General features: G+C 41.5%; 1 protein-coding gene across 8 annotated transcripts in view; it reads left to right on the top strand.

The window, feature by feature from the left end:
• Positions 1 to 240: 240 nt before the first annotated feature.
• Positions 241 to 22,537, top strand: part of LOC110535624 (phosphatidate phosphatase LPIN2) — a 36,558-nt gene continuing 14,261 nt past the window's right edge. For 2 of the 8 annotated variants that reach the window (XM_090189965.1, XM_090189964.1), the window contains exons 1-2: positions 245 to 627; positions 20,803 to 21,003. In XM_090189965.1, the coding sequence (XP_090046091.1) occupies positions 20,812 to 21,003 (192 nt within the window). In that variant the 5' untranslated portion in view covers positions 245 to 627; positions 20,803 to 20,811. Of the gene's footprint in view, positions 628 to 20,790; positions 21,004 to 22,537 lie in introns of all 8 variants that reach the window. The other 6 variants (XM_021620737.3, XM_090189963.1, XM_021620735.3 and 3 more) reach the window with 4 other exon arrangements.

The raw sequence follows: 22,537 nt of genomic DNA, 5'->3' as shown, positions 1-22,537 counted from the left end.
AGGTCCGAGGGCGAAATACACGGAATTTACGAACGGACAATCTGACAATGCACCTAATTTACACATGCCCAGAGCGCATTCTGACACTCCAGAGTGAATATGTGTGTAACATGATAATGGTCAAAAACCGATTTGGAAGAGGAAGCGAGACGTCCCACTCCCTCGTTTTTGTGATTCATATACAGTCAATGAACTAACACATTCGGCACACACTGGTTGAATCAACGTTGTCATGCCAATGAAATGACATAGAACCAATTTGGAATAGACGTTGAATTGGCGTATGTGCCCAGTGTCAAACAGACCAGACCCAGCCCAGAATACTTTCGGTATTTGCGGGACCAGGCCCAGCTGTAATACATTGTTGCCTATGGGAGAGCCACCCCGTTAAGCAGACCGGAACTGATAGTTTTTTTAATGTTAAACGGACTGAGTGGGACATCTTTATTTATCCATCATCTTTGACTATAACGTTGTATCACGTGGAAGAGCGGTTTACCTGGTCACATGGTCAGATCATAGTGCCGCGAGACGATTCAATGTCGAGCTGAAGTGAGCTGCGATTGTTGAGGAGATACGACCGTGACAAATTAGGGATACCGGCTGGCAAATGACTGTCTGCAAACGGTACGTATACAAGTACTACTCTCACCGGTGAAGTTGATAAGCTCCAGTTTTCTGAGAAACAGTAGGTTTTTCATAGAGCCTTTGGTGTGAAGCTCACGTTTGACTGGGCTATGTAGGGCAACACAGTATCGGCTTTATGCTGCCGTATGAAGCTATAAGGAAATGTTTTTTTTTAGGACTTCTGACGACCAGTTTCTGCGAGCTTTCGCTCCTGTAGTTCTAAATTGTTGGCTAATTTAATATACATACATATGTTTAAGCATATGTGTAGGTTAGGGTAGGCTTGTCTCTGTAGTGTAAAGCGTGGCCATAGATAACGTAATTTCAGGAAATGTGAATATCACCACTGCTAAATATCACACAATCTTACTCCGAATAGGGAGGGCAATTTAAGGTGCTGCTGCACAGTCACTATGGAAACTACTTGTCAGTGTTAACTATTTCTAGAACTCCCGTTTCAATTGTGAAAACGAGCATTTTTAGTCTCTCAAAATGGTTAAACTAGCGATCAAAATGTGATCGTTCCAATAATCTGTGGATTTGCTTCATTTACTATAACCCTAGATTAAAATATTTAATTTTTGCCATCATTATTTAAAGAACTGCAATATGTAAGATTTTGGGTGACCCGACCAAATTCAAATTGACATAATTCTCATTTATTTTTCATTGAAAGCATGTTTAAGAAGAGTTAGATGTCATATTTGCTCTTTTTCTATGCTTCCAGTAGTTTCTTTTTTTACTTTCGTTTATTGAAAATATATTTCACAGCGGTTTCTACATTTGTAGAATCATCTACGCTACGCTTGTTTTGTCACCTAAACGGAAATTAGGTGAACTATTAGAGTTAATTTATATTATGCTACTTTCCGTTATGTGGACAGGATGTGTTACTACTTACACAGCCTTTTGACCTCAGATTGGTGATGTTAGTATATAACTTTATAGCCAATGACACGATCAATTGCTTAAAACAGTTTAATATCATTGGTTTTGTACTGTTGATTTTGTCATACTGCGCTGGAGGTTGTAGGACTTTGAACTCTTGCTCTCATTTTCGAACTCCAATGGCACGGAGAAGTCAGGGCTGGCTCTCTATAAGTCACTTGCCTCACACCGATACATGGATTTGAGAGTCAATTAACAGCCAACCATTGTCAGTGTTAATATACTATGTCGGGTCGTGATTCGTTTTAAGTTAAATAACAAAGCAACTGATTTGTTTCTTCCCCTGTTTCTGCAGCCTCCTAGAATCTAGACCACTGTCTTTAGCTAATTCAATACCCAGAGTATGTGAGCAGAGCGTCCCCAATTTGACTGGAGCGCAGAGCGAGATTCCCAAAGGCTGGAGCACCATTAGCCTTCTCGCCCGCGCCAATTTCGCTCCAGTAGCGTCACTTCACGAGCTCAGGGCATGCCCGGCCCAGCATGCATTTGTAGTCTACCTGTATAGATTTAGCTGCTGTAACCGGTGTGAAATGGCTAGCTAGTTAGCGGGGTGCGCACTAATAGCGTTTCAATCGGTGACATCACTCGGTCTGAGACCTTGAAGTAGTTGTTTCCCTTGCTCTGCAATGGCCGTGGCTTTTGTGGAGCGATAGGTAACGATGCTTTGCGGGAGACTGTTGTCGATGTGTGCAGAGGGTCCCTGGTTCGAGCCCAGAGACCAAATTGTCAGTCGCCCCCAAGCACTGTTCCAGTGTGTCATCACTGCTCTTTTCAATAAAAAGTGTCTGCTGTACCAGGCATCATGCCAAGGACAAAGCAAAAATACAATAGAAAGGATACTCACTCCATCGCCTTTGGCACCACTGGTGATCAAGAGTCTACCAACCTGTAGGCTAGTCGCCACCAGAGCAGGGAACTGGCGTACGTTTGCAGTCCAGCCCTGGGTCTTGTCCACGGTTACGAAGGGGTACAGACTGCAGTTTGTTCTGGGACCACCTATTTTCAACAACATTTTGAAATCAGTGTTGACGCGACTCTGCAGGCATTCTCCTCTCTTTTATGGGACTGTCAGGGCGATACCAGCGGCAGAGAGCCATTTCGACTTCTATTGGTGATTCCTGGTGATTCCTGGTTCCCAAAAAGGGGGAGGAGACCTACTGGTCCTCAACAGCTATGGGGGAGGAGACCTACTGGTCCTCAACAGCTATCTGAATAAGTTCACATTCAACGTGCTGTCTCGCTCTATTCATTGAGGCAACTGGTTCACCCCAGTCGACCTAAAGGATGGTTATTTTCAGATACAGTTGAAGTCGGAAGTTTACATACACTTAGGTTGGAGTCATTAAAACTCGTTTTTTTAACCACTCCACAAATTTCTTGTTAACCTAATTTGCCAGAGTTTTTACTTAATTATGACATACCATTGAAGGTTGTGCAATGTAACAGGAATATTTAGACTTATGGATGTCACCCGTTAGATAAAATACGGAACGGTTCCGTAGTTCACTAAAATAATAAACGTCTTGTTTTCGAGATGATAGTTTCCGGATTCAACCATATTAATGACCTAAGGCTCGTATTTCTGTGTGTTATGTTATAATTAAGTCTATGATTTGATAGAGCAGTCTGACAGAGCGATGGTAGGCACCAGCAGGCTCGTAAGCATTCATTCAAACAGCACTTTCGTGCATTTTCGCCAGCAGCTCTTTGCTGTGCTTCAAGCATTGCTCTGTTTGACTTAAAGCCCATCAACTCCAGAGATTAGGCTTGTGTAACCAATGTGAAATGGCTAGCTAGTTAGCGGGGTGCGTGCTAATAGCGTTTCAAACGTCACTCGCTCTGAGACTTGGAGTGGTTGTTCCCCTTGCTCTGCATGGGTAACGCTGCTTTGTGGGTGGCTATTGTCGATGTGTTCCTGGTTTGAGCCCAGGTAGGAGCGAGGAGAGGGACGGAAGCTATACTGTTACACTGGCAATACTAAAGTGCCTATAAGAACATCCAATAGTCAAAGGTATATGAAATACAAAACGAAGAGAGAGAAATAGTCCTATAATTCCTATAATACCTACAACCTAGAACTTCTTACCTGGGAATATTGAAGGCTCATGTTAAAATGAACCACCAGCTTTCATATGTTCTGAGCAAGGAACTTAAACGTTAGCTTTCTTACATGGCACATATTGCACTTTTACTTTATTCTCCAACACTTTGTTTTTGCACTATTTTAAACCAAATTGAACATGTTTCATTATTTATTTGAGGCTAAATTGATTTTATTGATGTTTTATATTAAGTTAAAATAAGTGTTCATTCAGTATTGTTGTAATTGTCATTATTACAAATACATTTTAAGAAATCGGCCGATTTAATCAGTATCAGCTTTTTTTGGTCCTCCAATAATCGGTACAGGCATTGAAAAATCATAATCAGTTGATCTTGACACAATATCCCATAATGTCAAAGTGGGATTTTTTTGGGGGAAACATTTCGAAATTTATAAAAATGAAAAGCTGAAATATCTTGAGTCAAAGTTTTCAACCCCTTTGTTATGGCAAGCCTAAATAACGAGTCAATGCAACTTATGTGATTTGTTATGTGTTCTATAATAGTGGTTAACATGACCTTTAAATGGGCCTCCCGGGTGGCGCAGTTAAGGGCGCTGTACTGCAGCGCCAGCTGTGCCATCAGAGTCCCTGGGTTCGCGCCCAGGCTCTGTCGTAACCGGCCGCGACCGGGAGGTCCGTGGGGCGACGCACAATTGGCCTAGCGTCGTCCGGGTTAGGGAGGGATTGGTCGGTAGGGATCTCCTTGTCTCATTGCGCACCAGCGACTCCTGTGGCGGGCCGGGCGCAGTGCGCGCTAGCCAAGGTTGGTGCGGCTGGCTTCCGGGTTGGATGCGCGCTGTGTTTAAGAAGCAGTACGGCTGGATGGGTTGTGTATCGGAGGATGACATTCAGGTGCCACAAAGAGGGAGCTCAGAAAATGACAGTTGGCTCAGAACAGGGCAGCACAGCTGGTCCAATAATATGCATGTAAATCTCATGGTTCAAAGTGGATGAGCGATTGACTTCATTACTTGTTTTTGTATGAATGCTGAATGCGTCGAGGTGTCTGTTTCAAACTACAGCTACCCATGCTTACCCCACAAAACATGTCTCCAAAGGTCTCTTCAAAATCCCAAAGTCAAAAACAGACTATGGGAGGTGCACAGTACTACATAGCGCCATGGCTACATGGAACTCTAATTCTACATCAGGTAACTAACTAACTGATGCAAGCAGTAGTCAGATTTTTAAAAAACACATACAAATACACAGTGGAGGCTGTGAAGAGAGACACAGACACACATACACATGATAGGACATGCTCTCTACACACGTATACATGGATTTTGTATTGCAGAAATGTGATTGTAGAGTAGTGGCCTGAGGGAACACACTTAATGTGTTATGAAATGTCATGTATATGACTGCCTTAATGTTGCTGGACCCCAGGAAGAGAAGCTGCTGCCTTGGGGATCCTTAATCAATACAAATACATAGTTGGACTCACCTGCTCCCTCTTTCTCCAGTTGTGCTATTTACAAACACACACATGACTGGCTCAACTGTTCTGGGGAACTACGGTAAGCTTCATAATGGAAAATAATGTGACAAGTGAAATGAAGAACGCAATCTGCTTTATCTTCTAACATATTGCATAAGTTGACTGCAGGTATTTCCTTAAAGTAGCTACAAATATGAACATTTATAGAAAAACTTCAAAGAATTAGTTAGCACCCCCCTATCCACATCGACGGGACAGCAGTGGAGAAGATGGAAAGTTTTAAGTTCCTCGGCGTACACATCACAGACAGTGTGGGGCAGAAGGCGCAACAGCGCCTCTTCAACTTCAGGAGGCTGAAGAAATGTGGCTGAAGAAATGTGACTTATCACCTAAAACCCCCACAAACTTTTACAGATGAGAGCATCCTGTCAGGCTGTATCACCGCCTGGTACGGCAACTGCACCGCCCACAACTGCAAGGCTGTCCAGAGGGTGGTGCAGTCTGCACAACGCATCACCAGGGGCAAACTACCTGCCCTCCAGGAGACATACAGCACCCGATGGCACAGGAAGACCAAAAAGATCATCAAGGACAAACACCCCCTAGCCACTGCCTATTTACCCCGCTACCATCCAGAAAGCGAGGTCAGTACAGGTGCATCAAAACTGGGACCGAGAGACAAGCGTACCTGGTTAATATTGCCTGCTAACCTGGATTTCTTTTAGCTAAATATACAGGTTTAAAAATATATACTTCTGTGTATTGATTTTAAGAAAGGCATTGGTGTTTATGGTTAGGTACACAGATTTGATTTGTGTGTATTAGGTCATTGTTAGATATTACTGCACTGTCGGAACTAGAAGCACAAGCATTTCACGACGTTCGCACTAACATCTGCTAACCATGTGTATGTGACCAATAAAATTTGATTTGACGGTATTGAAAAACCATCCTGTGGCTATTTCCTAATACCCCGGTATACAGTATACCGCTCAAGCCTAGCTGACATGTCAGCAACATATCACCATGCATACCACTGCTGGCTTGCCTCTGAAGCTAAGCAGGGTTGATCCTGGTCGATCTCTGGATGGTAGACCAGATTCTGCTGGAAGTGGTGTTGGAGGGTTGTAGGGGGCACTCTTCCCTCTAGTCTAAGGATATTGCCCTGCGTAGGGTGCTGTCTTTCGGATGAGACGTTAAATGGGTGTCCTAACTCTCTGTGGTCATAAAAAATCCCACATCACAAGAGTAGGAGTGTTAACCCCGGTGTCATGGTTAAATTCCCAACCTGGCCCCATTCCATCATGGCCACCTACTCATCCCCCTCATTCCTAATTGGCATATCACTCCTCACCACTCCATCTGATGTGTGGTGAGCGTTCTGGTTCAAAAATGGTGGACGTACATCACCCAGGTGGGTGCTGCACATTGGTGGTGGATGAGGTGAGTCTCCCCCTTACTCTGTAGGGCGCTTTGAGTGCCTCCGTTGGTAGAAAAGTGAAATATACAGTTAGCTCCAAAACTATTGGAAAAGTGACCATTTGTTGTTTTGGCTTTGTACCCCAGCTCTTTAGATATTACATAATACAATGACTGTGGGGTGTAAGTGCAGACTGTCAGCTTTCATTTGGCGGTTTTTGTACAAACATAAACTGCTGATGCACAACCAAATTATGAAATTGCTCCTCGTGTATTATGCTATTCTTACTCTCAATAGTAAGTTGAGACCCGAACTGAGTTCCTAAACTGCCAGGGGTTTTTCTAAGCGACCGCTTATGTCTGGATCTGGCCCTGTACTTAAACATGGCTATTGTGGAGTTATGTTATTTTGCCATATTCTGTTTCCTACTTTTGTGTTAATGAAAAGAGTGCAGTTTCAACACGATCTCCTATACCACACGCAAAGATTTTGTTTTGGAGTTATGCCTTGGCAATGACCTCTACTGCGTTTGTGTGCCCTGTACTGTGTACCTTTTTATGTGTTCATCATGCATTTTTTTTTTATCCATCAATTCACTCTTCTACAGTGGAACATGTAAATGAATGGGCCCAAAAGCATCCAGATCAGCAAAATCCTCCCCAAACAAAATAGCTTTTTAAGTGCCACTGTTACTGTTGGCTTTTGGTTTGTATTAGTGAACTTTGCGTACTGTAGCACAGTTTTATGAATGCGTCCCAAATTTCGCACTGTTCTCTTCATAGTGCACTACTTTTGACCAGGGACCGTAGGGATTAGGGTGCCATTTTAGACACAGCCTATAGGCCTAACTGACCTCTGTGCTGCAGACAGCAGTAATCTGTGCCCGGGCTGCAGCCACGAGGGACTGCTAAACCCTTTGTCTATAAATTGTATGGGGCAGCAGATAAAACTAAATATTTGCTGAGGCTGTTGTTACCAACAACACAAGTGCCATCAGGTTATTAGAGTTACACGGACAGCATTATGTGATTATCAGAAGACAATATGACCTTACAGGCCCCTACAGTGGGCGACAGGTAGTCTAGCTGTTAACAGTGTTGGGCCGGTAACCAAAAGGTCAATGGTTTAAATCCCAGAGCCGGCAAGTTGGGAAAATCTGCTGTTTTTGCCCATGAGCAAGGCAGTTAACCCCCAACAACTGCTCCCCTGGTGCCAATGATGTGGACATCGATTAAGGCAGCCCCCGCACCTCGGATTCAGAGGGGTTGGGTTAAATGCGGAAGACACATTTCGGTTGAATGCATTCAGTTTTGCAACTGATTAGGTGTCCCCTTTACTTCCCTTCCCAGTATAGATATACACTGAGCACCCACCTTTTTGCCCTCAAAACGTTCTCAATTCATCTAGGCATGGACTCTACAAGGTGTCGAAAGCATTCCACATGGATGCTGGACAATGTTGACTCCAATGCTTCCCACAGTTGTGTGAAGTTGGCTGGATGTTCTTTGGGTGGTGGACCATTCTTGATACACACGGGAAACTGTTGAGCGTGAAAAACCCAGCTGCGTGGCAGGCAGTTCTTTACACAAACCATTGCGCCTGGCTTGTACTACCATACCCCGCACTTAAATATTTTGTCTTCCCATTCACCCTCTGAATGGCACACGTACACAATCCATGTTTCAATTGTCTTGAGACTTAAAAATCCTTCTTTAATCAGTCCCCTTCATATACACTGATTTGAAGTAGATTTAACAAGTGACATCAATAAGGGATCATAGCTTTCAATGGATTCACATGGTCAGTCCATGTCATGGAAAGAGCAAGTGTTCTTAATGTTTTGTACACTGTCAATCCCTCTACAACTTTCAATATATTTCAATGCCTTTCTGCTCTCATTAAGGCCTACACAAGCTGGTAAACAGCGAATGTATGATTTTGATTTGTTTTACCTGGTGTTAATGAATGAGCCCAGAGTATTATGCCAGTCGGCTATGAATAACTCAATATTTTAGGTTCATATGCCAGGATGGCCTCTGTAATGAAGGTGGTTATAATGGGTGTGTTCTAAAAATTCACTCTGGAGTGCCAGAGTTTGCTCTCGGAGTTGTCCGATTTTCGTTCTGTTAGGAAATCCAGAGCATTTCGCTCTTAGAGCGTTCAGAGCGCACATTGGAAGCTCTGGTTGAGAATTAGGGTTGAGCCGAGTGTTCTGCAGCCGAGCCAACTGGCTAAAGTTGGCTAGCTTGCTAGCTACTTCCAGACACAAATCAGAGAGCACCTCACTCTGACCATTAGACTGTCCCTAGCAGAGCCGGTTAGGCTGTTGTCATGTTATCTAGAACGTTGGTGACTGAATTTTGTATTTTTTTTGCCGACGTTTACTGACACCGGTCATATTCAAAGGGTGTTGAGCCCCTCCTTGTTTGCCTGTTTTGCATGTTATTTTGGCATTAATACGAGTCACATACAGTATGTTTGCAAACAATGCAATATTTTTTTTTGTTAATAAAGCGGCATGGTCGTTTTTTGGGGGGGGGGTTTCTTGAGTAAGGCAGCTCAAATGCATCTGCTTCAGCCTAGCTCGGGGCTTTCTGTGGTGGAGGGGCAGCCAGAGGAAAATACAGAGCGTAGGGGTTGGTAATATTCTCTAGTTGCGCCGTGATTGGCTCAGTGTTCTCACTCATGGAGACACTACATCACCAACAAATCTATAGGGAGAGATAGAAAGTTCAAGCCCCCTTGGGTGCTGCCTTAGAGTTACAGTAGAAGTGCCCATCCAAGAAAGGCGCAAGGTCATTGGTCACAGATAAAAAATTTAAAAATACGTCAAATCACGTTATCTACAGTAGCTTTGATTGGACTGATCATGTCAACATCTTACTTACAAAATAGAGGTCGACCGATACCGATTATTGGAGGACCAAAAAAAGCCAATACCGATTAACCAGACGATTTTTGTGTGTGTGTACACACAAATTAATTAATGACAATTACAACAATACTCAATGAACACTTATTTTAACTTAATATAATACATAAGTAAAATCTATTTAATCTCAAATAAATTATGAAACATGCTCAATTTGGTTTAAATAATGCATAAACACAGTGTTAGAGAAGAAAGTAAAAGTGCAATATGTGCCATTTAAAAAAAACTAACGTTTAAGTTCCTTGCTCAGAACATGAGAACATATACAAGCTGGTGGTTCAATATTCCTAGTTCTTCAATATTCCCATTAAGAAGTTTTAGGTTGTAGTTATTATTGGAATTATGTCGACTTTCTCTCTATACCATTTGTATTTCATATACCTTTTGACTATTGGTTGTTCTAATAGGCACTTTTGTATTGCCAGCCTAATCTCAGGTGTTGATAGGCTTGAAGTCATAAACAGTGATGTGAAGCATGCATTGCTAAGAGCTGCTGGCAAACGCAGTAAGGTTTGGGTGAATACTTACGAGCCTGCTGCCGCCTACCACCGCTCAGTCAGACTGCTCTATCAAATCATAAACTTAATTATAATATAATAAACACAGAAATACGAGCCGTTGGTAATTTAATATGGTAAAATCCGGAAACTATCATTTCGAAAACAAAACATTTATTCTTTCAGTGAAGTACAGAACCGTTACGTATTTTATCGAACAGACGGCAACCCTAAGTCTAGATATTGCTGTTGCATCGCACAACCTTCAATGTTATTTCATAATTATGTAAAATTCTGGCAAATTAGTTCGCAACTAGCCAGGCAGCCCAAACTGTTGCATATACCCTGACTCTGTGTGCAATGAACACAAGAGAAGTGACACAATTTTCCCTAGTTAATATTGCCTGCTAACATGAATTTCTTTTAACTATATATGCAGGTTTAAAAGAATATACTTCTGTGTATTGATTTTAAGAAAGGCATTGATGTTTATGGTTAGGTACATTTGTGCAACTATTGTGCTTTTTTCGCAAATGTGCTTTTGAAAAATCATCCCCCGTTTGGCGAAGTATGCTGTGATGATAAATTAACAGGCACCGTATTGATTATATGCAACGCAGGACAAGCTAGTTAACCTAGTAATAATATCAACCATGTGTAATTAACTAGTGATTATGTGAAGATTGATTTGTTTTTTAATAAATTAAGTTGGCTCTTTGCTGCACTTGCGTAACAGGTATTCAGCTCGCTACGTAGTTTCCTCATGGAATGCACTTCAGTCGGCCATAATCGGCGTACAAAAATACCGATTACTGATTTGTTAGAAACTTGAAATCGGCCCTAATCGCACGACCTCTATTACAAAATCATGAATCACATTGACATTCTACTGGCAAATCATTTTCAATCCTTTGCTACCAGAAATTATAGACAAAACGTATCGGTTCTCATCAGCCATTGGACACAAACATAAAAACTTCTTAGGGATCAAATCCCGTTATCTGAATCGATTTGACAACATCCGGTGACATGGCAGAGCGCCAAATTAAATTATTAGAAATATTTCACTTTCATACAATCACAAGTGCAATATACCAAATTAAAGCTTTACTTGTTAATCCAGCCACAGTGTCAGATTTCACAAAAGCTTTATAGCGAAAGCAAACAAACACATGACAATCATATTTCAGCCCGCCAGGCCTGACACAAAACTCAGAAATAACGGTATAATTCATGCCTTAACTTTGAAGAGCTTCTTCTGTTGGCACTCCAATATGTCCCATAAACATCACAAATGGTCCTTTTGTTCAATTAATTCTGTTGTTATAGCTCCAAAATGTCAATTTTATTTGGTGCGTTTGATTCAGAAAAACACCCGTTTGAACTCTCCCGACATGACTACACATGATCTAATAAGTCACCTGTAAACTTTGTCCAAACATTTCAAATAACTTGCTTGATCCAACTTTAGTTTTTTTAAATGTAAATAATCGATAATGTTTAAGACAGGATAAACTGCATTCAATAGCGGACAAAATGAAAGTGGAGCGAGCTTCAGGTCGCGTGCACCAACCACAACAGTACACTTGGCTATCCACCCAGATAGGAAATGGCTACTTCTTCATTACTCAAAGGAAAAACATCAACCAATTTCTAAAGACTGACATCTAGTGGAAGCAATAGGAACTGCAACAAAGTGCCGTAGAAATCTAGATCCACATAGAAAACCCATTGAATACAGTCACCTCAACAACAAAAAAATCCTGGATGGTTTGTCCTCTGGGTTTTGCCTACCAAATAAGTTATGTTATACTCAGACATTATTCAAACAGTTTTAGAAACTTCAGAGTATTTTCTATCCAAATCTACTAATGAAATGCATATCCTAGCTCCTGGGCCTGAGTAGCACGCAGTTTACTTTGGGCGCGCTTTTCATCCGGACGTGAAAATACCGCCCCCTAGCCTAGAGAGGTTAAACAACAAGTTGGAAATTGCAAATTCAACAATGAGTGGTTGGTAGGAATCAGTGACTAACTGCATGCGTTGTAAGCAATCACTATTTTGCTTCCCCTGCTATTCGGTGGAGAGGGTGTGTAGTCCAAGTTTGGGTTTAAAGCTCTCTTTTCCAAGCTTAAAATGATAAACATTCACATGCAATGCCATGGTCCAGAAAAGGTTGAATACATTGGCCATGCTGTCAATCCAGACTTCTACTGCTTTCAAAACAACCGGGCAATCTCAGACTTCAGTGAGTTCAAGACAACAGGTAACTCTGGGGGAAGAACGAGCTCCGACTGGGAAAATAACTCGGAAATCCAAGTCGGGAACTCGGGCCTCTTTCTAGAGCTCCTACGTGAAGATCACTGATGTCATGATTCAACCTTGTTTATTTCAGAGTTTCTAGTTGTTTTGAAAGCAACATCAATCCAGAGAATGCCAGACTTTGATGACAAAATTTGCCCACAAGAAAGGCCGTTGTGCCACCTTCCTGTTAACCTTTCTGATCTCCCCATCCCGGATCCGGGATCGTGAATACAGACTCAAGCTCATTACCATAACGCAACGTTAACTATTCATGAAAATCGCAAATGAAATGAAATAAATATGCTAGCTCTCAAGCTTAGCCTTTTGTTAACAACACTGTCATCTCAGATTTTCAAAATATGCTTCTCAACCATTGCAAAACAAGCATTTGTGTAACAGTATTGATGGCTAACGTAGCATTTAGCATTAGCATTCAGCTGGCAACATTTACACAAAAAAACAGAAAAGCATTCAAATAAAATCATTTACCTTTGAAGAACTTCAGATGTTTTCAATGAGGAGACTCTCAGATAGCAAATGTTCAGTTTTTCCTGAAAGATTATTTGTTTAGGACAAATCGCTCCGTTTTCTGCGTCACGTTTAGCTATGAAAAAACCCCTGTATCCAGGATTGTGTAAATCTATCAGCAAGCTCATTAGCATAACACAACGTTAACTATTTATGAAAATCGCAAATGAAATGAAATAAATATGCCATCTCTCAAGCTTAGCCTTTTGTAAACAACACTGTCATCTCAGATTTTCAAAATATGCTTCTCAACCATAGGAAAACAATCATTTGTGTAAAAGTAGCTAGCTAGCGTTAGCATTTCGCGTTAGCATTTAGCGTTAGCATTAGCGTTAGCATCCAGCACGCAACATTAACAAAAACATAAAAGCCTTCAAATAAAATAATTTACCTTTGAAGAACTTCTGATGTTTTCAATGAGGATACTCTCAGTTAGATAGCAGATGCTCAGTTTTTCCAAAAAGATTCCTTGTGTATTAGAAATAGCTCCGTTTTATACATCACATTTGGCTACCAAAAAAAATCCCCAAATTCAGTCCTCAAAACGCGAACTTTTTTCCAAATTAACTCCATAATATCGACTGAAAACATGGCAAACATTGTTTAGAATCAATCATCAAGGTGTTTTTCACATATCTCTTCATTGATACATCGTTCTTGGACACATGCTTTCTCCCCTGAATCAAATGGTAAAGTAGAAGCAGCTGGCAATTGCGCACCGAATTCGACGCAGGACACCAGGCGGACACTTGGAAAATGTAGTCTCTTATGGTCAATCTTCCAATGATATGCCTACAAATACGTCACAATGCTGCTAAGACCTTGGGCGAACGACAAAGTGTAGGCTCATTCGTTGCGCAATCACAGCCATATAAGGAGAGAATGGAAAACAGAGCTTCAGAAATTCTGCTAATTCCTGGGTGATGCATCATCTTGGTTTTGCCTGTAGAATGAGTTCTGGGGCACTTACAGACAATCTTTGCAGATTCTGAAACTTCAGAGTGTTTTCTTTCCAAAACTGTCAAGAATATGCATAGTCGAGCATCTTTTCGTGACAAAATATCGCGCTTAAAACGGGAACGTTTTTTATCCAAAAATGAAATAGCGCCCCTAGAGCTCTAACAGGTTAACGTGAGCACAGCACAACTGTCCATAAAGGTCTTGTATGCTGCTGCATGAATTATGTAATATACAAGGGATTTATGTATACTGTAGCTTAGAAAGTAAGCTGTTAGTAGCCCATGTGCCTCACCCCAATCATTTGGTCCCTTTCCCCTTCATAATTTAGCCTGCTGTTCTGACTTGGTGGTGCATATGTAGCCTAGAGCCTGTTTTGGAGAAATGTAATCATCAAATATTGTAAGAGCTTTCATTGTCTGCTTATATGACCCCTTTATTTATCCTAAGGTTTTGACTTGGTGCACAGGGAGAATACTGTAAGAACGACCCATGTTCTGAATTCTGTCACTACATTTCAATAGTGCTAAACAAATAGTTATATTGACTGCGTCCGTCTTAGCCTGCTCATTAATGTCTTAATCAAAATTACGGCTTGCCTCTTATCCTTTCATCGTTTCCTTATTCCATAGTTTGTACATCTCAATGGTCAGTGGAAACCACATTTGTTTAAGCAAGTCAGCCATTTTAGCTATCCATTTTAAAAAGGTAGTAAATGAGGCTGAATTAACTTTTTCATTGCCAGACAAGGCTCCGCTGAAAGCTAGGTGTAGCAGTGGTAAGGTTTTGGGACTGCTGTTGGGACAGTTTTATGTAGGCCCAAACAGTTTGTGGACACTGTTTGTCACTGTTATAGTGCAATTAATGTATTGTTTAGTGTTGTGTAGTGGCTTTGCTGGCATGCATCCCCAAAACATTTTTGAGTTTGCCCCACCAAGATGTACATGCTAAAATCATCACTGGACCTGTCTAATGAGCAGATACAGCCACACCCCAAAGCAAGCAAAGCAAAAGCGAAAGCACAGTGGACAGGAAAAACCCTAGAATGACGAAACCTAGAGAGGAATGTACAGTGTTGAGATTTAAGATGACATTGGGGGTTTTTGCAGGCAGGGTGCTTTTTCTTTCAGTGCCTTGACAAGTTTGATTGCCGGTTGTGGAAGTTTGAATAACGTTAGGGCTATGGCTTTGTCACTGTGTTTGGTTAGACTAAGCCAAACATGCACTGCGTAAATATTCTGTTTCAGTCCAGTATTTAATTATTTATCCTCTTTGATGTTAAGAAAAAAAAAAAAATACAAAAAGGCATGCCGAAACTAAAGACTCAAACAAAAGGCTTCAACAAAAGCCAGCAGCCTCATGACTCTGCCAGCTGGGACACTGACTGTCGATCACCTTAATTGGTAGCACATGTGTGCAAATAAAGGCTCAGCAACTAGACCTGGTTACCGCTGCCATCTGAGGATGGAGCGTTTGTCTATGTCCAAATGCTCATCGTAACCCCATATGCTAACGTTAGTAACTTTTCCATCTCTCTGATAAACATGTTTTTGTGTTGCTTTAACCGCAGCCACATCAAGAGATTTGTGTTTGGTGAAGGTACATAACTGGATCTACACAACCAATGTCTTGGGATGTGATTGCATCTTGACGTTAGAGTACTTTGGAGGTCTGAAAACACATGTTGATTTGTAAATGTGATGTCCTTTTAAACGTGAATCTGTAAGTAACCCCAGCCACATCTAGAGCTTTGTGTTTGGTCCCATTTTCCTCTATACAGAATTGGGGACATTTTACCAATACATTAGTCCTAGCTAACATGGTTTTTACAGATCCCGTATTATATGAATTGACGTTCCGTTCTCCATTCAATTTGATTCAACTGCTCTGATCGTTTGAAACTTTTGGGTTCAGACAGAGTGAGATTAAATTTCTAGTTTCCTTTCCCCTCAACTGGCAGTGGTTGCAGCATGGCTCTGTTCTCTTGTGCTTTGTCTTTCTCGTCTGCGTTTGTGGTAAATGAAAGTCGTCACGTTACACTGTGAATCATCACTGTATTTCCTGCAACTCATAGATTGATGGGTTTATGGTACGCAAGCTTTGTTTCCTGGATCTACTTGGCAACAGAGATTACCGTGTCTTGTGATTGTCTGACCTTAGATCCTTACACTTTTGACCTGATAGCTTTCAAATGATGATGATGATGACCCTTTTGAATCAAGGGGAGATTCTCATTTAGGAAAAAGACCGTCCTCTCCTCGACTCCTCTGTCATCTCTCCTCCGTGACCTGGAAACCGATAAGTGGTTGAGTGCTCGACAAGTGTCTATCGTTATTAGGTGAACGGAGGAGTCTGCCTCTGTCCTCGATTGCTTCCTCCCGTGGAATCTCCTCAGACGAAATCTGCCACACCCCCTTGAATCAGCTGTTTTCTTGGAGGAGAAAAGCAGCACACATTTAAAAACAATATGTTAATTATCCTTTTAACTCTAAAATTAATTATTTCCAATTTACATGTATATTTTGGGATTCTCATTTCATATAAGTGCATTTGTTTCCATGTTTCTTCTCCTCCACCCTCTCCTCGATTACCCTTGACCTTTTTCAAAGGAGGAGAGGACGGATGACAGAGGAGTTAACTTAACCAATTGAGAATCTCCCAAGAATGGCCCATCCCTTTGCTCAGCAATACAATAGGCAGCCATTTTACCCCATCAGCTCAGTGAGGATTGGACATCAGACAATAATAAATGATTGACCTTTGCTACGGGCAGTTAATAGCTACACTTCAATTACATATGCATCAAGCTTCTCAGAGTAGGAGTGTTGATCTAGGATCAGCTCCCCCTGTCCTGTCCATCTTATTCATTGTAATCTAAAATCAAAACTGATCCCAAATCAACACTCTTACTCTGAGACTCTTGATATCTATGGCCCCAGATTGGAAGTAAAACTGTGTTCTTCCTTGACTATGAGCCTCGCTTAAGTCTGAATGTGGGCGAGAAAGGCATTCACTACCAACCTACCTCCTCAGTCAGTGTGAACTAGATCACACCTAATGCATTCTAAGTAGGGTTGCAAGCTTTGAGAAGAAGTAGCCTTGTATTCTAATGCCCACATTCACAGTCAGCTTGGTTGGCCTCTGCGTTTGTGAGGATTTAAATGTTTGTGGTCTTCTATTATCGCCACACCACACACCATGTGAACAAAGAGAGCTTAGACAGCATTTTCCTTGAGTCCCATCTCTGCTCTACTGCACACCACACACCAAACCACACACACAAGGCATGGTTTGAGCATGCAAACATTTCATGCACACATTTCATGGTTTGAGCACACAGCATTTTCCTATGCAGTCCCATCTCTGCTCTATTGCACACCACACACACACACACACTACACTACACTACACCCCACACACAAGGCATGGTTTGAGCACTTGTGCTCCTAAGTTGGAAAATGTAGGCTTGCACAAAGAAACATTTAGGAACACCATGAAAACTGTTAGCTATTAAAGCGGCAATCTGTAGTTGAAACAACAAAGCAATTCCCCACGACTGTTTAGTTAAAGGTTAAGGGATGGGGCTGGAGAAATGTAAAGGCACTCAAATTCATAAAGAGCTTTGGATGCAAGGACTGACCCTCCATGATATCAACATTATAGTTTAAACATATTTTGAGGCTACACTGTGTTTGTTTACATTTGACTTTGTTTACAAACATTGGTAAAACAAGGTTATGTTTGGCTTCTGTTGGGATACCACAGTTGAAATAAGCTCATTGGGCATTTATGGGTTTATGTCATATGTTTTTGAGTAAAAAAAAAAAATGGATGCGGTAACTAGACCGATTTAATTAGAATGGCAGATTTCAAGTTTTCATAACAATCGGTAATCAGCATGTTTGGACGCTGATTATATTGCAATCCACGAGGAGACTGTGTGGCAGGCTGACCACCTATTATGTGAGTGCAGGCAGCAAGGAGCCCTGGTAATTTGCTATCTAGCATTAAAATTATCTTATAAAAAAAGAGCAATCTTAACATAATCACTAGTTAACTTCACATGGTTGATGATATTACTAATTTAACTAGTTTGTCCAGCGTTGCATGTAATCAATGCGGTGCCTGAAACTGTGTCACTTCTCTTGCGATCAGTGTAAGCATGAGGCGGCAGGTAGCCTAGTGGTTAGAGCGTTGGACAAGTAACCGGAAAGTTGCAAGATCGAATCCCTGAGGTAAAATTCTCTTGTTCTGCCCCTGAACAAGGCAGTTAACCCACTGTTCCTAGGCCGTCATTGAAAATAAGAATTTGTTCTTAACTGACTTGCCTAGTTCAATAAAGGTTAAATAAATTAACAGAGTCCAGGTATATGCAGCAGTTTAAGTTTATGCAGCTGGCTCGTTGCGAACTGTGTGAAGACCATTTCTTACGAACAAAGACCGTAATTAATTTGCCAGAATTTTACATAATTATGATATAACATTGAAGGTTGTGCAATGTAACCGCAATAGACTTAGGGTTGCCACCCGTTCGATAAAATACGGAACGGTTCCGTATTTCACTGAAAGAATAAACGTTTTGTTTTTGAAATGATAGTTTCTGGATTTCACCATATTAATGACCTAAGGCTCATATTTCTGTGTGTTTATTATGTTATAATTAAGGCTATGATTTGATTGAGCGGTGGTAGGCAGCAGCAGGCTCGTAAGCGTTCATTAAAACCGCACTTTCCTCCGTTTGCCAGCAGTTTTTCACAATTCTTGAAACACAGCGCTGTTTATGACTTCAAAACTATCGACTCCCGAGATTAGGCAGGCAATACTATAGTGCCTATAAGAACATCCAATAGTAAAAGATATATGAAAAACAAATGGTATAGAGAGAAATAGTCCTATAATAACTACAATCAAAAACTTAATTCCTGGAAATATTGAAGACTCATGTTAATAAAAGGAACCACCAGCCTTCATATGTTCTCATGTTCTGAGCAAGGAACTTAATCATTAGCTTTTTTACATGGCACATACTGCACTTTTACTTTCTTCTCCAAACCAAATTGCGCATGTTTCATTATTTATTTGAGACTAAATTGATTTGATTTATGTATTATATTAAGTTAAAATAAGTGTTCATTGTTCATTCAGTGTTGTTGTAATTGTCATTGTCAGAAGCTCTCGCTGTCCCGCAGCCTCAGTAGTACATGAACATGTGGTGACACAGAAAGGAACAGGGAAGAAATCATTACAACCATTTTTACCTTGGTGATTTATTTTCTAGGGGCACTGGTGCTCCCACATAAAAGTTCCAGGTAGCAAAGCAAAATCTTCAGGAGCGTATGTCCCTTAAAATGGTAGCAATGTAGAGTCCTGCTTTGGTCCCTGGTCAAAACTAGTGCACTATTTAGGGAATAGTGTGCCATTGGCAATGCATATGGTGACTAATGGGAACCTGGCCTGGGCCCCAGCCATCATGCTGCTGGTGTGATCTGATTCTGAATGCAGCACTGCCATAGAAGGAAATGGGACAGACCCTCTGTGTTTAGGGACCTCCGGAACAACAAGGTTAGTTTAGTCTGTCTCCCAATAGCAGGAAAGTTATTCAGTGCTTATCTTTTCCATTTATTTGGGGTGAAGGTACATAACTGGATCTACACAACCAATGTCTTGGTATGTGATTGCATCTTGACGTTAGAGTACTTTCCAGGTCTGAAAACATATGTTGATTTGTAAGTGTGATGTCCTTTTAAATGTGAATCTGTAAGTAACCGCAGCCACATCTAGAGATTTGTGTTTGGTCCCATTTTCCTCTCTACAGAATTGGGGACATTTTACCAATACATTAGGCCTAGCTAACATGGTCTTTACACATTCATTTTTATTCAATTTAACTATGCAATTCCTTTAAGAACAAATTCTTATTTACGATGACGGCCAAACCCGGACGACGCTGAGCCAATTGTGCACTGCCCTATTGGACTCACAATCACGGCCGGATGTGATTCAGGCCGGATGTGATTCGAACCAGGGACTTTAGTGTTACCTCTTAGACCGCTGCACCACTCGGGAGCCCAAAATCCCCTGCTGAATCTGAAATGTTCTTTCAGAACAACATTTTATTTTACTTTCTCTGTATTATTTGTTTTCAGATGTTCCATTCAACTTGGTTCAAATGCTCTGATAATTTGAAACTTTTGTGTTCAGACAGTGAGATTCTAGTTTACTTTCCCCTCAACTGGCAGTGGTTGCAGCATGGCTCTGTTCTCTTGTGCTTTGTCTTTCTCGTCTGCGTTTGTGGTAAATGAAAGTCGCCACGTTACTGTGTGAATCATCACTGTATTTCCTGCAACTCATAGATTGATGGGTTTATGGTACGCAAGCTTTGTTTCCTGGATCTACTCGGCAACAGAGATTAATTACCGTGTCTTGTGATTGTCTGACCTTAGATCCTTACACTTTTGACCTGATAGCTTTCAAATGATGATGATGATGACCCTTTTGAATCAAGGGGAGATTCTCATTTAGGAAAAAGACCGTCCTCTCCTTGACTCCTCTGTCATCTCTCCTCCGTGTCCTGGAAACCGATAAGTGGTTGAGTGCTCGACAAGTGTCTATCGTTATTAGGTGAACAGAGGAGTCTGCCTCTGTCCTCGATTGCTTCCTCCCGTGGAGTCTCCTCAGCTGAAATCTGCCACACCCCCTTGAATCAGCTGTTTTTTTCTCAGAGGAGAAATGCATGCACACATTTAAAAACAATATGTTAATTGTCCTTTTAACTCTAAAATGAATTATTACCACTTCACACATTCTCATTTCATATAAGTGCATTTGTTTCCATGTTTCCTCTCGTCAATTACCATTGCCATTTTTCAAAGGAGGAGAGGACAGTGGAGTTATCAAAACCAATTGAGAATCTCCCAAGAATGGCCCATCCCTTTGCTCAGCAATACAATAGGCAGCCATTTTACCCCTTCAACTCAGAGAGGACTGGACAATCAGACAATAATAAATAATTTGATCTTCACTACTGGCAGTGTGATCCACAGGTAGACACCATGAACTACGTGGGCCAGCTGGCAGGCCAGGTGCTGGTGACTGTGAAGGAGCTGTATAAGGGCATCAACCAGGCCACGCTTTCCGGCTGCATTGACGTGGTGGTGGTCAGACAGCCTGACGGGACCTTCCACTGCTCCCCCTTCCATGTACGCTTCGGGAAACTTGGTGTGCTGCGCTCCAAGGAGAAAGTGGTGAGTTTGTGGATAACTGAGGAAGAGAGAATAAGAGGGGTGGGTGTATAGTCAAGCAGAGCTTCCTCAAACTGTAAGCATAACGCACATGGCCAAGGATGACCTCACCCCCATATGTCCCAAATGGCACCCTATTTCCTCATACAGTGCACTACTTTTGACCAGGGCCCATAAGACTGGTTAAAAGTGATACATTGTATTAGGAATAGTGTGCTATTTGGGATGCATACCTTGTTGTTGTATTCCCCATTATCTTTGGCCGCTTGATGTCGATAACCTTTGCCCAGGTCTGTCATGGCAGTTTAGTATGACAGGGTTGCATGTCTTTGTTACCCTCTGTCACATGCATAACTGGCATGCAATTATGGCCCTTTCATATTGCTGTGTGGAGGTGCTTCTGCCTGACACAGATCCAGGTATTAACCTTCCTCCTGAGAGAGGAGAGTGAATAGGGGGAGGACAACCAGGCTAGCTCATCATCCCTGAGACACTTGTATCCCAAATGGCACCCTGTTCCCTATTTAGTGCACTACTTTTGACCAGGATCCATTAGGGCTCTGGTCAAAAGTAGTGCACTAAATAGGGAATAAGATGCCATTTGGGATGCTGGCAGGAATACCTCTCTACTGCTTCTTCTACCGTTAGCCCCAGTCACTATGGCAACCCAATTTTAGATTTGCCTCTGCATAGCGAAGGGGAGAGCTGGCCTTTTATACAGTACAGAGAGGAATGTAATGAAACCGTGTGGGAGGATTGACCCATCATCAGGTAGTGGATTTGTTGATAGTGCTATCTTTTATAAGATCCTTTTGGAAACTCGTATAGCTACTCCACTGGTTGCATTATTGATGGACAGAAAACATTTCCCCCTCATCGCATATCTCTTGAGTCAAGTGTCTCTCTTTTCTCTTTACATAAACAGACCATTAATACTCTGTCTGCATCCCAAATAGATGTTTAGCCTGGGCCTCCTCAGCCTGACTAAACTAAGGCGGTATCAGTATCCCTCCTTAGAGCACCTTTTATGTTATTTTATTTTATTTATTTTATTTTTATTTTTATTTATTTATTTATTTATTTAACCAGGTAGGCCAGTTGAGAACAAGTTCTCATTTACAACTGCGACCTGGCCAAGATGAAGCAAAGCAGTGCGACAAAAACAACAACAGAGTTACACATAAACAAACGTACGGTCAATAACATCAAAGAAAGGAAAAATAGAGATCTGTGTGCAAATGTAGAAGAGTAGGGAGGTAAGGCAAGAAATAGGCCCTAGACGCAACATTAATGACAATTAAGCATTAATACTAGAGTGATAGATGTGCAAGTAGAGATACTGGGGTGCAAAAGAGCAAGAGGATAAGTAACAATATGGCAACGAGGTAGTCGGGTGTGCTATTTACAGATTGGCTGTGTACAGGTATAGTGATTAGTAAGTTGCTCTGACAGCTGATGCTTAAAGTTAGAGAGGGAGATATCAGACTCCAGCTTCAGAGATTTTTGCAATTCGTTTCTGTCATTGGCAGCAGAGGAC

This window comes from Oncorhynchus mykiss, chromosome 11 (assembly GCF_057628025.1).
Source record: "Oncorhynchus mykiss isolate SJ-2025 chromosome 11, ASM5762802v1, whole genome shotgun sequence".
NCBI lineage: Eukaryota > Metazoa > Chordata > Actinopteri > Salmoniformes > Salmonidae > Oncorhynchus > Oncorhynchus mykiss.
The sequence above is the reverse complement of the archived record's forward strand: the minus strand, read 5'-3'. Positions and strand labels throughout refer to the sequence as shown.